Source organism: Alligator sinensis, unplaced genomic scaffold (assembly GCF_000455745.1).
Source record: "Alligator sinensis unplaced genomic scaffold, ASM45574v1 scaffold572_1, whole genome shotgun sequence".
Taxonomy (NCBI): Eukaryota; Metazoa; Chordata; order Crocodylia; family Alligatoridae; genus Alligator; species Alligator sinensis.
Genome location: NW_005842288.1, coordinates 1,185,468 through 1,199,609, shown reverse-complemented (window position 1 = coordinate 1,199,609; position 14,142 = coordinate 1,185,468). Strand labels below are relative to the sequence as shown.

The window sequence follows — 14,142 nt, the reverse complement described above, 5'->3', positions numbered from 1 at the left end:
CTTTACCTCTTGTTGGTCCATAGATTTCTTGGGTCAGGTAGAGCTTACCCAGGCATGTGAGGAACTTTTGTGACCATTTGGATTTGGCTGAATGCTCTTCCCATGAGATGTCTGGGTAATTGAAGTCTCCCATGACAACCACGCACCGAGAGCATGTAGCCTCAGCCAGTTCCCTGGTGAATTTCTGGTCAACTTCTTGTTCCTGGTTAGGAGGTCTGTAGCAGACTCCTACCATTGTTGTGTTCCCTGTGCCACGTTCCCCATGTATCCCCCAGAGGGTCTCCAGTCATCCTCCCTGGATGCCAATGTCACCTTGCAGGGACATGTAGCTTTCCTTGAAATACAGAGCTACACCTCCACCCCTTTTATCTGCATGATCTCTCCTGTACAGGGTATAGCCGTCTATACCTGTGGTCCAGTCATAGGAGGAGTCTTACCAGGTCTCCGTTATTCCTATGAGATAGTAGTCATTCTTGTTTAGTAGAAGGCCCTAACTTGAAGGAAGCAAGTTTATTTCTTCAGTGAAAGTGTCTATAATACTGCAGTAAATGTGTGTGAAAGTAAAAAAGCAACGTCGTACTGGGATACAAATACTGATGTGTACCCGTTCAATAGTATAATGCTTCCCAATTTGCCAAATGCTACTTTCCTTCTGCCCCAGCCAAATAATATAAATGTGAAGGATGTAGTTTACATCCTTTTTTTTCTGCTTGTCTAAAGACCATTAGCACCAGTCAGAAAATGATGTATATAAGGATATGGCTCTGTTATTGTGATATTAAGCTTGTGTTAGTTCAGTACATTGTTACAATTAACAGCTATCAATTGTTATATTGTAAGTATCAGTTAAGAGTATGTATTTTTAAGAATGAGAGCAAGATGGGGAGTGTATTATGTGCTGTTAAAATTATGGTAGTAAAAGAATGATATTAAAACTGTGAAGGTCCAGAAATTATGCAAGGCAAGAGTTTCTTATGGTAGTATCTTTTATTTGACCAACTATATAGTTGGAATAAAGTTAGATAAGCTTTTGAACAAAAAATAGCCTTGCATTCAAGGCTCCCCACAAGAAGTCTGCATGTCTTATTTTTATCGCAACTTCAAAGTTGATCCAGTAAAAGATACCACCCTAAGAATCCTTGTCACTGTTAAAATTAGTAGGTAAATGATGAAAAATGAGAAGTTAAATAGTCATACCTGTAAATGTAAGGATGTGGGAATGAATGAATTTCTAGGAAGCTTAGTAATGAGATTCTAGATATATTTGTTAGACTCTGTCACCTATAAATGGAACAGTAGTAACAAACTTAATAAGCCCTCCCATCTTGCTGTTGTTATTTCTAGATTACAGACAATGACAGCAGGCAGAATATTACCCAAGGCAAACTGAAGTAGACATTGAGTAATGAACTGAGTGAACAGGAAAAATGCTGTGCAAATGCAAGCACTTTTTGCCAACACATCAAAGTTTGGTTCTTGATTCAGATATTGACAGTGTTGATGTGTAGATTTTGGGCCTGTGTTCTATTTCTCTTCCTTAATGTTCAGAAAGGTAAGGAGAAGAGTTTTTAGACAAGCTCTGATAACTTCTTGTTTGGGGTTTGGTGCTTCTGTCTTACAGTGAAACAAAACACACTTCTTCCTGTTTTGTGCAAGCCCAGAATACTTGACTATCTTCTGTGTTACAAGCCATTTAAATGTCAAACTGGGTGGTCAGTGGAACCTGGAAATGAATGAGGTGAAATGCACGCTCATTTGTTTGAAGTAGTAACAGCAGGACCATCACAGTGCTGCAGTCCCATGCTGGTTTCCAAACAGCAGTGCTAAAGTCTGCAAGCTTATGCTTCTATACAGCGACCTCCTGGGATGCCCTGGGTGCATTGTGACCCACTGTCCTTAAGGAGATTTTCAGCCCTAGAGCCCTCTGGTGAACTTGCTGATATGTCTCAGCCTTTACTTTATGCCCCCTGAAATTCATGAGGTATGCAAAGCACTTCAAAATTGAAGTAACCAGAATGAAGATCCAGGATGGGGCAGGAAAAAATTGTGCCAGGCAGCCATAGAAATCCAGCAATAATGAAGGGTGAGATGGAGTTGCGGAGGCGGGTGCTTGGGATTGTTGGTGTGGTGAGAATGCTATTTAGTGTAAGGGAAGGAGGATATTTTAAAGGCAATTTCAAATTTAGCCCTGACATGAAATCTGATACACCCATCAGATTCTGTCCCCACTAGAAAGGTAGCAACCAGTGTTCTAGAAAGTCTTGATTTTGTAACAAGATCCAAAACTGTCTGAGTTTTGATGGGGGTTGATGTTTTCTGGGAAGGTTTTGTATTGTTCACTTTGAAGCTCCTTGGTGCTAACCAAATGCATAGAAGTGGAGATTACAAAAAATAATAATTCCTGTGTTAATAAAAAAGGGAAATAAAGCCTTTGCCTTAATGAAGCCAAAATTTCACATCCTAGTGAATATATGAAATACTTCTAAAATACTAAAAGAGAAAGGAAGAATTAGAAAGAACTAAGCTTTTTGTGGTGAAGATAACTGGCCACTGGAATATTCCCTGTGACCTTGGTAGATTCTCCATTACGTGACATGTTTAAATCAAGATCAGATGCTGGCTCCTGGTCCACCTATTAGATGTCTACGTGGTACTAAAGACTAAATCCTATTTCACGCACTAGATGTCAGATGTGAAGGAGTTGGAAAGTCCTAATGGAGAGGATCAGAATCACAGTAGCATTTTAATTTGCCTGTGGATGCACACAATCTTGGTATTCCTTATGCACCTAAGGGGCATGCACGCAGCCACACCACCACTGTTTTTGGTACTAACGTGCAATTCAGAATTCAGGTCTGTGCACTCAGACCTATACACTCCACTGAGCATTTTCAGTAAGGCTGTGCTTCCTCCAGGCAGCTGAGTAGTGCAATAAAATCACCTGTTAAACATTTCATACAAGCCACAACTAATAGATGTTAAACATAAGAGGAGGATAACAGTCCTCTCACATTTTAGCCCCAAAGTCTAGTGTTCAGGCCACTTGCCCTGGAAATAGAAAAATCAACTTCAGGCTTTGCTACCTATGAAGGATGGGGATTGGTACTAGGTTGCTAAAGCATCCAGCCAATAATACTTCAGGTATGCTAGTAGGAATGAAGCTGCTTACCAATCAAATGGTTGTTCTGTGACTATATAGAAGGTTATCTAGGTTGTAGCCACATTGGTTACAAATAGGCAAAAGGAAGATTTACATAAACAGAAGGTTTACATTCTGGTCATGTCATTGTCAGACTATTTCCTGTGCGAAACTAATTTGAAATGCTACGGGTTTTCTTCCACCATTTACCTAACTTCCCTTTAAGTTTAAAAGTTAATACTAAATTTCCTTGCTGGGAAAACATAATTTATGTGAAAACTGTATTGAGGCAGATGAACTAGAAATAATGGAATCAGTAGAGGGCACTAGATAAACATCTCTCACCAAGAGCAAGTTTCAAGTAGACAAACTGGACAGTTTATGGCTTAAAAGGGTAATTCTGCACTGTTGCAGTGTGGCTACAGATATGTCTGAGCACTGAAGAAAAGACTCTTTGGACTTTTGCTCTCCAGAGAAACCAAGTTCAAGCAGAACAGCATGTGTGGCTACTAACCATTCTCCTTAACATTAGATAAACAAGTCTGCACTGAAGCTTTTCTTGTGGATTAAAGCTGTTGTTCAGAGAAAGAGAGAGAATCAAGTAAGTTCATGCTTTCATTTTTATTCTTATCTAATTTGCAGTTTTCCTACTATTTACACAGTATATTTACAGTTGTTCACCTGTTAATCTTAAAATTGAAATAATGCTTTAATCTTAAAACTGGTAGAGAAATAATTCAATTCCAATATATCTTGGAGTTTTACCCTAACTTGTGCCATGTTCCCTGTGCTTGTTCTTTCATGCACCTTTCATTATATTTAATTTGTTTAAGGTATTTATTGGGCTTTTATTCTAAGTGGGTACGTCTACACAAGATGCTTTACTGCGAAGTAGCATAGCTTACTGCACAGGAATCATGTGCGTCTACACGTGCACATGCTTACTGCACAGTTAACCTTGCAAATTGCAAGCAAATTTGCTACTTGCAAATGCAAGTAGCAAATTTACTTGCGATTAGTTACTATGCAGTAGTGCTTGCGTAGATGCCTGACCAGGAGCAAATCTGGTCCCAGTCAGCTGGGCACCAGAGGGCAGGATATTGCTCCCTGCCTGGGGAGCTGCCTATTACTGGGGTGGGCTCTGCCACCAGAGCCTAAGCAGGGACTATGTCCCCCTGACCCAGCAGCAGGGAAGTCAAAGCCCCTTGTTTCTAGATCATGATCAGGGAGTGGGGATTGAGAGATCCTTATCTCCCAGCCCCCCCACTTCACCATTGCAGTTGGGGAGTGGCAGGTTAGATCCTTATCTCCCGGTGCCTGTTTCCTGGTCAGAAGCCAGTGCAGACAGATCCTTATCTCCCCGTGCCAGGTTATGACCGCAGGGCTGGTGCTGGGCGATAAGGATCTCCCAAGTCTGGCCCCATGACCCTGGAACTGGCGCTGAGCTCCCTGCTGGAGGGGGGTGGGGAGCCTATTCCCCACCCAGCTCTGCAATTGTGGAGCTGAGCGTCTCCAGCCTGTTCCCCACCCAGCTCTGTGATTACAGAGCTAATCAGGGAACAGACACTCCAGCCCCTTCCCTGAGATTACAGAGTGGGGGTTGGAAACTGTCCCAGTCAGGGGCAGGTCCCAGCCCCATGCCCCAGTTGGGCAATTGAGGCACAGGGCTTGGAAAGAGCTGCAGGTGTGGGGAAGGTCCCAGCACCCTTCCCCGATCCACTGGTGGGGCTAGGAGTGAGCCCCTGGTGGGGTGGGAGCTGCCTTACTGGCTGATTCAAGCAGGGGGCTGGGACTTGCCCTCCCCTGCAGCTCTTTCCAAGACCCCTGCCTTGATCAGGGAACTGGGACTGGGAGCAAGTAAACGGCTCCTGGATCAAATGCATGTGTAGACATATGCAGTAACAAACAATTTATACAAATATCATTTTGCCATGCTATAGGAACAATATATTTGCATGTCTGTCACATTTTCCACATAAGGATTTGAAGTGTAAACTTACATCCCTTAGTAAGTTTAGTCTTACAACACTCTGAGGGAGGAGGGAAAGTGCTGCTGTCCTCATTTTACAGATGAAATAACTGAATCAGAGGTTGGTAGCTCACCGGGGTTGTGGCCATCTTTTCATTACATGTGCGCAAAGAGGAACGACGAGAATGGGGCTGTTAGATGTAGGTTCCATCACAGTACAAATAAAAACAGTAACACAATATTTGGAACCAGAGAGTGAGGCACCCAGATCCTTTTCCCTGTCAATAGAAGTTTGGTACCTAATTTTCTTAGGTTCGCTTGAAAATCGAATCCTAAAATACTAAGCAGTGCTAATTTTAGAAACATTGTGAACAATTAAATTAGGGTACTATAAATACCAACGACAAAACTACAGCCTCTGAACCTAATCTAATACCTGATCCAGCCCATGTTCTGATTCCAGTGCAAATCTTTGGATTAATTTTCTTGTGTGTTGGTCTGGCCCCTTTCTTGGCTACTAAACAGCATTATGCAGCCATGCTATCTTCAAGAAAGTTTAATTATTAATTCTTAATAGCAATTTTATACAACACTGTATTAAATATAAATGTGTATATATTTGCTCTAAATTACCACAAACATTGTCTAATGGACCACAAATTAAGTCTGATTCATGCACTAAGCTATCATAGCTATTAAGGCAATATTTTAATTCTGAGATTAGGATTTCTCCTGTACTCTTTCCTCATTTTGGGGATAGTATACAGCAGAGGGAAGCCAACCTTTTTAGCAGGTGTACTACAAATTAGCCCCACACCTTCCCTGAGTGCCACTCCAATCCCCTTCCCTTGCCCAGTCTGCTGCTCTGCTTCCTGCTTACTTCCCTGCACTCCCTGCCTGATCTGCTACTTTGCTTTCTGCTCCCAGCCCTGTTTGTCAATGTGCTCCCAGCTCCCTCCCCAGTCGGCCATGTATTACACACACAGGATGCCCACACTACTTATGGCACTTGTGCTGTAGGTTGGCCATCCCTGTTATAAAGAATGAGGGTGATTTAATTTTGTACTGTTATCATTCAGGTTCTTTTCCTGTGACTTTCTCTTCTGCCAAAATCTCGTGCCCCCCAGTGTCCATGTTTTGAAAATATTTTTCTTTTTGTCAACACATCATTGATATCCAGACTACATAGGCCTGATTTGCAGTGGGGAGCACTCACTTCTCTGTGTAATCCCATGTGAGGTCATTTAAATGTTCACCAAAGTGACAAAGGTTGCCTAGTACATCTTTTTGCATATTAACTCATGCAGTGCAGGATTTTGCAAACCTTCACCAAAAGAACATAAGAAGTGTGGTACTGGGTCAGACCAATGGTCCATTTTGCCCAGTATCCTGTCTTTGATAAAGGTAGTGGATGATTTAGAGGGACAGCAGATGGACAGGGTATATCTAGAGTGGTCTATCTCTTGTCATTTTCTCCCTGGCATCCGTGTCCTTGGTTTAGAGATGCCAGAGAAACATCCCTGACTATTCTGTTTAATAGATAGTAATGGATCTATCCCTAAGCCCTGGCTCACCACCCTGAAATGGCATCCCATAACAGAAACTTCAAACTGAGAAATCAAAAGGAGTCTTATACTAAAGTCCTCCTCAATGTGAATAAAGGAGACAGAATCTGGCTCTTGAACATTTAAGGCCACATTTTGATGTTCCTCCTCAGCATCTGCCTAAGTAAGCCTCCAGTGGGCAGCACTGGTGATGTTCTTTCCAAGCCTGTTTCCTAATCATAAGGCCAGTATATCATGCTAAAGATGGGGCTATTCCACATTCTGCACCCCCACTATTGCCAGGGGTGAGGACAAGAAAATCTGACACATTTTATGGATCATACCTAGGAATTGGTTAGCCTGTGCAGCAGATTGAGTAATAAAATGCTGCTAGATGTTTTGAAGGCATGGCTAATTGTTGATAGATAGAAGAAACGTGTGATCCTCTGCTTTAGACAGGCTTCTGACCGCTGTGGGGAGGGCCCCAGACCAAGCAAAACACTGCCTATCCATATCAGACAGGGACTGCCTAGTAGCATAAGGAGGGGGCTCAAGAACAGCAGCCGCTGGTGCTGCCAGGCCACCAGCATCTGCCCAGGATACAGACCATTGCAGTTATGTTGCTATGCCCAACAGACAGAATAGTGAATTCATAATTATTAATGATACTAAAATTATTTATGATACTAAGGGTGCTCATGCATTGGATAAACAGGGCAGGGACAGAAGCCAAGTGGTGGTTAAACATTTGTGGTATACGATCAAGAACTTCTTGAAAAGAGTGTGATGCACTGGTCACAGACTGCTTTGTTGCTCATTTAGTACTGAGAGAGAAGCAGGCATTAAATGTGTGGATATGGGAGCAGTCTCCTGCCACAAAAGAGAGAAAATGGGGTTGGTCGTTTGCAAACTTGCTGACTGGAGGCCACAGGAGGATGAGATCTGATGAGAAAACAGGAAGGAGAGAATATTGCAATATGTGAACATACTGAAAGTGTCAGGAGTTCAAAAAAGAAAGAGGAGTATCTTAGTCTAGCTAGCTATCATCGGTGGGGATCTTGGTTTTCTCTGTTTAAGAAATTGTAAATTCTCTGATTAAAACCTCCCCAAATCCATGTTTTTCTGTGATTAAAATGAAACGCCGCTATATACATAGGCATCAATTGAAAACAATGTTTTATTAATATAGTTAATATAGTTATAAATTTCAAGCAATTTGGAAGGCTACCAGTGCCTCAATCACTATAATAACATTAATTCTAATACCTGTACATTTTGGCATTTGATGTTGGGTTTTTTATCATGGAAAATCAGAGCTCTCCCGGCCCCCTTCTCTCACCAGGACATGAATCCAGTTGCAGCTGCCTCTCTCCCCGCTCCCCACTGCCCTAGCCATACCATTGCCCCTTACTCTCCACCCACTGCCCCCAGTCCTGCTGGTGCCCCTCAATCCTGACCCACTTCCCTCCTGCCCCTTCAGGTGCCTGTCACTCCTGACCAACTACCCCCCCCCACCCCACCCCTTTAATCTGAAGATTATGAATATTAAATGTTGATTCTTTTCAGGAAAAAAAATCATTTAGGTAAAAAAACCTATTGCCACAAACAAAACTGGTATAATGGAATCAGTAGAGGGCACTAGATAAGAATCTGTCATTTAGAGGAAGTTTCAAATTAGACAGTCCAGACAATTTAAGGCTCAGGAGAGCATTTCTGCATTGTTTAGTTTAGCTTTAGATGCATCTCCGGTGTGGGGAAAAGAATCTTTGGACTTTTGCTCTTCAAGGAAAGCAAGTTCAAGCAGAACAGCATCTGTGTCTACTAACCGTTCTCCTTGGTGTTCAGATAATCAAGTCTGCATTGAAGCTTTTCTTGTGGACTAAAGCCCTTGTTCAGAGAAACAAAGGAAGGCAGGTAATTTCATTCCTTCATCTTTGTTCTCATCCAATTTGCACCATGTTTTCTATGTCATTAGCCAGAAGGATATTCAAGGCTGTTCACTACTTACATTTAATGTTAGAATAATTCTTTAGCCTTAGAACTGCCTTCATAGATCTTGAATTCTTGCCACAACTTTTGTCAGGTTCTGTGCACTTGTCCTCTCATGAATCTTCTGCTAAGATTGAATCACTCTTCTCTAGGGAAATGTTGTACTTCTATGCTAAGTAGGAAACAAATAAGACATACAGAATTTTGAAAACATAGTAGGAGCAATGTATTTGCATGTCTGTAGCATTTTGCGAAGAAGGATTTTAAAGCATTATACATTGATAACTAAGCTTGGTCTTTCAGCACCAAGAGGTGGGCAAGTGCTGTTAGCCCCATGTGATAGATGGAATAACTGAATTAAAGATTGGTTGTGCATTTGGATCAAGATGATGCTTTCATTACATGTCTGCCTGGGAACTGACCCCATAGAGCTGTTAGATGCAGAGGAGGATTAAGGTGTATTGGGACCCTGGGGAAACACAAAATTGGAGGCCCCCTGCCCCTACGGGAGCTGGGCTGCAGCGGAGGAGAGGGGCCCCTTCCCTTCCTGGTGCTGGCAGGGAGGCTGGGTGGACCCTGCTGGGCTTGTGGGGGAAGCACATGCCTGCCTCTTCTCTCTGCTCCCTGCCTCCCTTCTCCCACCATGGCTGAATGTACACATGCGCGCACACACACTCACACAGGCATGCAAACACACACAGGCATGGACACAGACACAGGCGTGCACTCTACTTTCACTCACTCTCTGCACATGGACACAGACAAAAGTACCCTCTCCCTGCCATGAATACAGGCACACACACAGGTGCGCGCACACACACACAGATGCACACACACACACACACACACACAGAACCATGCACACACACACACAGATCATACACACAGCCATATGCACACATGCATGCATGTGCAAACAGATGCACACACATGCACACGCACAGATGCACACATACACATGCCCACATGCACACGCACACACACGCACACACAGATGCATACACACAGACAGAGACAGACAGAGACACAACAAATACATGCGCGCACACACACTTTCCCCTCGCAGGACCTCCCCCCTCCCCATCTCTCGATCACTCTGAGCCAGCCCCACACCACCCACTATGAGCTGCCCATGTCTCCATCTAGTTCCCCACCTGCCCCTATTAGATTTACCTGCAGGTAGCTGCTGCCCAGCTGTGTCCCCTGCCACTGCACAGATGCACAGGGCCAGACCAGGTCAGGCCAAGAGTGTCGCACCAGGAGTGCCGCACCGTGCCGGCAGCGCTGGGAGGGGTGGGTACAGGGGGGCTAAGATGAATTTAAAGGGGCTATAGTCTGCCAAGGCCTCCCCCTCAGTGCCATTGCCCGCCTGCCCGCAGAGGCATGGCATGGTGCTCCTGGCGCATCCCCCACCCCATTGGTGGAGGGGCCCTACTTCCAGTTCCCAGGGAAGCAAATACGAAAGCCATGGTTTTAAACTTGGTGCCACTTTTGAACCAAATTTAAAACCATAGCTTTCACTTCCCTGCTAATGAAGATCCCAGGTGCTCCAAACTGGTAGTGGCCCCTGGGCCCAGCCCAGCTGGCCTGTCCGTTACATCACCTACGGATCCACCAAAATAGATATAATGACCAATAGTATCACAGGTTTGGAATAAGAGACAAGCACCCAGATCCCATGCCCTGTCAATGGAAGTTGTTGCCTAATTTCCTTTACTCATCTTGAAAACCTAACCCTGAAGTACTAAGCAGTGCTTATTTAAAAAACATTGTGAAAAATTAAGTTTGGGGATTATAAGTACTGACAACAGACCTATGTTCCCTGAACCTAATCTAATATCTGATCAAGCTCATGTTCTAATTTTAGTAGTTGTTCTTGGATTACTGATAATTTCATTTTCTGTTGGATCTGGCCTCATCTCTCGGTGCCTAAAGAGGAGTTATTTCTAAATTATGCTGTCACTGTTTCCAGTTTCCAGGGAAGTGTAATTATTATTTCTTTATATCGATTAATGTATATACACCAGCTGCAAATATATTTCTTGCTCCAAATAACCGAAAACACTTTCTAGCAGACAACATATTGAGTCTGATTCATAGTCTAAGAAATCATAGGTTTTAAGCCAATATTTTAAATTCCCTGACTGGAATTTCTTCTTGCCACTCTCCTCTCCTGATTTATGGAAAGGACAAAGCATGGGAAGCTGGTTTTATTTTTTCCTGTTAGCATTCAGTAAAAATACTAACAGAAAAAATACAGATCCTTAAGGATTCATGTTTTCCGAATCATAGATTCATAGATGCTAGGGTCGGAAGGGACCTCAATAGATCATCGAGTCCAACCCCCTGCATAGGCAGGAAAGAGTACTGGGTTCAGATGACCCCAGCCAGATGCCTATCTAACCTCCTCTTGAAGACCCCCAGGGGTCATTTCTTTGTCATTAACAAGGCACTGTAGTCCAGATTGTACAGACCCCTGTACAATCGCATTGGGGAGCTCTCACTTATCTGTGTAGTTGCACAGCCGGGGTGGAGTGGGACAGGGCACGGGACAGAGCTGTGAACAGCTCATCTGGGGGACACGGGATGGACGGGCACAGCTCCTGCTGCTACACACACCCTGGGAGGGCACAAGGGATGTGTGCCCCCAGATCTGCGCGGGGGGAAGTGGGTTGCAGCTGGGGCTGCCACAACCCACCTTCTTCCCAGCGGGGGAGGGCTGGGCCAGGCTGTACTCAGGGCAGGTAGTGGCAGCACTGGGAGGGGGCTCCAGCCACTGGCTATGAGGGGGCTGCAGCCACCCCAAAATCCACCTCCACTGGGCACCCCCTGGATGAGCCACTTGTGGCTCCATCACGCACCCCATTTGGAGGGGCTGAGTGCATGTGCATGTACGCATGTGCTCAGCCCCCACAAATATTTTTTTCTCCCTCTGCCTATGCACAGAACATCAGCGTAAGTGCCAGGCATAGCCAGCGGATAAAATAGTGACCCAAAGGTTCCTTTGTACCATTGTTTAAGACAGAGGAGAAGTGCAAACAGGGGAGGGAGAAGTAGCCAACGGGTGGTGAGACAGTTGCAGTGTAAGATGAAGGAGCTTTCGTGTATTGGAAGCGGATGTCTTCATCAGTTGCTTGGCTATGAAAGAGAAGAAGGTATTAAAACTGGGGAAATGGAAAAGGTATCCTGCCAAAGAGGAGAAAAGCGGGGTTCAGTATTGCAAATATGTGACTAGATACCACAAGAGTATGAGAACTAGTAAGGTGCATCAGAGCAAACAGGAAAATGGGGGAATATTGCAACACATAAATATACTGAAAGTGCCAGGAATGCAAAGGAGAGAAGGAGTGTGATATGGTCTGAGAAAGGGAGACAATTTCACTATGTAATTATCTACCAGAGAACATCTGTGTCGCTACCACTGATTATCCAGTAGCTTTTGTGAGGGTGCAAACAGAAGTGACAATTTTTGCCTGATCTGGCCACAGAAAGCAATTTATAGCTGCGGCCAAACACAAGTGCACAGCTGCAAGCTGCTTATAAATGGCCAAGTAAGTGAAAATCTGACCCCTCATTGCATGAGGTATTAGATAAAGATGTTACAAAATGTAGGTCATCTGTAACTTGTGTTTGCAGAGCAAACAGCCTGTCACTGTTTTCAGAATGGGAGGGGGGAAGGGAGCAGAGGGCGTTTAGTCCAAGAGTTTTTTGGTTCCCCCTGGAAAGTGGGGCAGGTGTATTATAACCCGCCTAGGTGGGGGGACTCCAATTCACTTGCCCCACCCTTCAGCAGCAGCTGGGGAGCCCCAAAAATGAGCTCCCTCCTCTGCCTTTCTCCACTCTCATCCTGAAAACAGGCAGCACTGGCAGAGCCCTGGCCATTGCTATGGGAACCTAGCTGCAGGCTCCCAGCCAAAACTATATTCCACTCTCCCCTGAAACCAACCATGGACTTCTGTTTAGTCTGGGGTAACGCTGTAACTCAGAACGCTTGGTAAAAATCAGCAGGGAGCTGCACTTCTGTCTGCACCTGAATGTCCAAGGACTTTCGGATAAACTTCTTCTGCTTCAGAAAGGAAAAATCCCTTGAAATCTGCTCTCTGTGAAGACAATACTACCTTGGATGAGGACATCAGAAAAACCATACAATCCACTAGGAATAAATATTAGAAAAATGATTAAGTCATAGATTAATCAGCAACATGTTCCTTCTTATATCTCTTCATTCTTCTTTTGCAGCAACTGCTTGTCATGAACACCTGTACCTACAACCCTAACAGCACAGTGCAGGAGAATGTCAAGCTCTTTGAACAGATTGTTAACATCCCTGTTTTCTGTTTTGGAGTCATTTTTAATGTCTTTGCTTTCTGGGTGTTCTGCTTCAAATTGGAAAAATGGACAGAAACCAGAGTGTACATGATCAACTTAGTCATTGCAGACTGCTCTCTGCTTTTTACTTTGCCTTTTGTGATGTATTTTCAATGGAATGACTATCCCACAGATAACCTCTGCTTAGCAATACAGACAATATTTTTCACAAACACACCCATGAGCATCAGTATTATCACTATCATAGCAGTGGATCGATACATTGCAATAAAGTACCCCCTAAAAGCAACTACTTTACGGTCCCCATTGAGGTCAGCTGCTCTCTGTGCAGTACTTTGGATAATCATGGCAATATATGCTTACTTCAACCCTCGATTTCAAAAAGGAAAGGAAAAATTTTGCTTTCAGAAAAGATCTTCTGAACCCCTCTACATAGCACTATTCTCAAGTATTGTGGGTTACTTTATTCCCCTAGGAATCTTGAGCTTTTGTTCTATACAAATCATCAGGTGTCTCAAGAAGAAGATAAATGCAACCCCTCATGAAGAAAAGTTGACCCAGAAAGCCCTCTACATTGTCTCTGTGAACCTGAGTGTATTTATTATATGTTTTTTGCCTTTTAATATTGGTCTGCTTCTTAGCTTTGCAGTGGATGTAGTTGGAGTTGTATGCAACACACGACTAAAGATTAGAACTTTTATTCGTGTGGCTGCATGTGTAGCAAACATTAATTGCTGTTTAGATGCCCTTTGTTATTACTTTGTAGCCAAAGAATTTCAGGAAGCTTCTGCTGTGTTCTCCATTTTTAAGTCTCTGCAGTTTAGGACAAATCAAAGCCAAGAGACAGAGCAAGTGAACATGTAAAAATGTATGATACAGGCAATTCCAGAGCTAGGAAAAGATCTTATTCTGCCTTTTGGGCATCCATGTAAGTGATATTCAAATATTTGAGTGTGACTCCATCCCACCGTGCCCAAATTCCTGAAAAAAACATTAATATGTTTATTTTTGTAACACTCCTCTACCTTAGTCTTAAAGCTAAGTCACAAGAAGCAATAAAAAAAGAAAAGGGCAAGGTCACTTTTTGCATTAACCATTTTTCAGGACTCGAGTGGGATGGAATCATATTATACTTTGAGACACTAAATAGGAGGTATAACCTCAAGCCCTGA

General features: G+C 43.6%; 1 protein-coding gene across 2 annotated transcripts; it reads left to right on the top strand.

Annotated features, from left to right (window-relative positions):
* The first annotated feature begins 3,654 nt into the window (after positions 1–3,654).
* On the top strand, positions 3,655–13,932 carry LOC112551005 (G-protein coupled receptor 35-like). 2 transcript variants are annotated; one of them, XM_025209429.1, is made up of 2 exons: positions 3,655–3,740; positions 12,881–13,932. In XM_025209429.1, the coding sequence occupies exon 2, from the start codon at positions 12,893–12,895 to the stop codon at positions 13,832–13,834; it is 942 nt and encodes a 313-aa protein (XP_025065214.1). In that variant the 5' UTR covers positions 3,655–3,740; positions 12,881–12,892; the 3' UTR covers positions 13,835–13,932. The 2 variants fall into 2 exon arrangements, with proteins under 2 accessions (XP_025065214.1, XP_025065213.1); XM_025209428.1 differs by lacking the exon at positions 3,655–3,740 and adding an exon at positions 8,390–8,566.
* The last annotated feature ends 210 nt before the right edge of the window (positions 13,933–14,142 follow it).

What these genes read in the sequence shown, in the direction of transcription:
- LOC112551005 (XM_025209428.1), top strand. Translation starts at nt 8,390, where the DNA reads ATGCATCTCCGGTGTGGGGAAAAGAATCTTTGGACTTTTGCTCTTCAA. An exon ending in AGAGAAACAAAGGAAGGCAG is followed by an intron (nt 8,567 to 12,880) that starts GTAATTTCATTC and finishes CTTCTTTTGCAG; the next exon opens with CAACTGCTTGTCATGAACAC.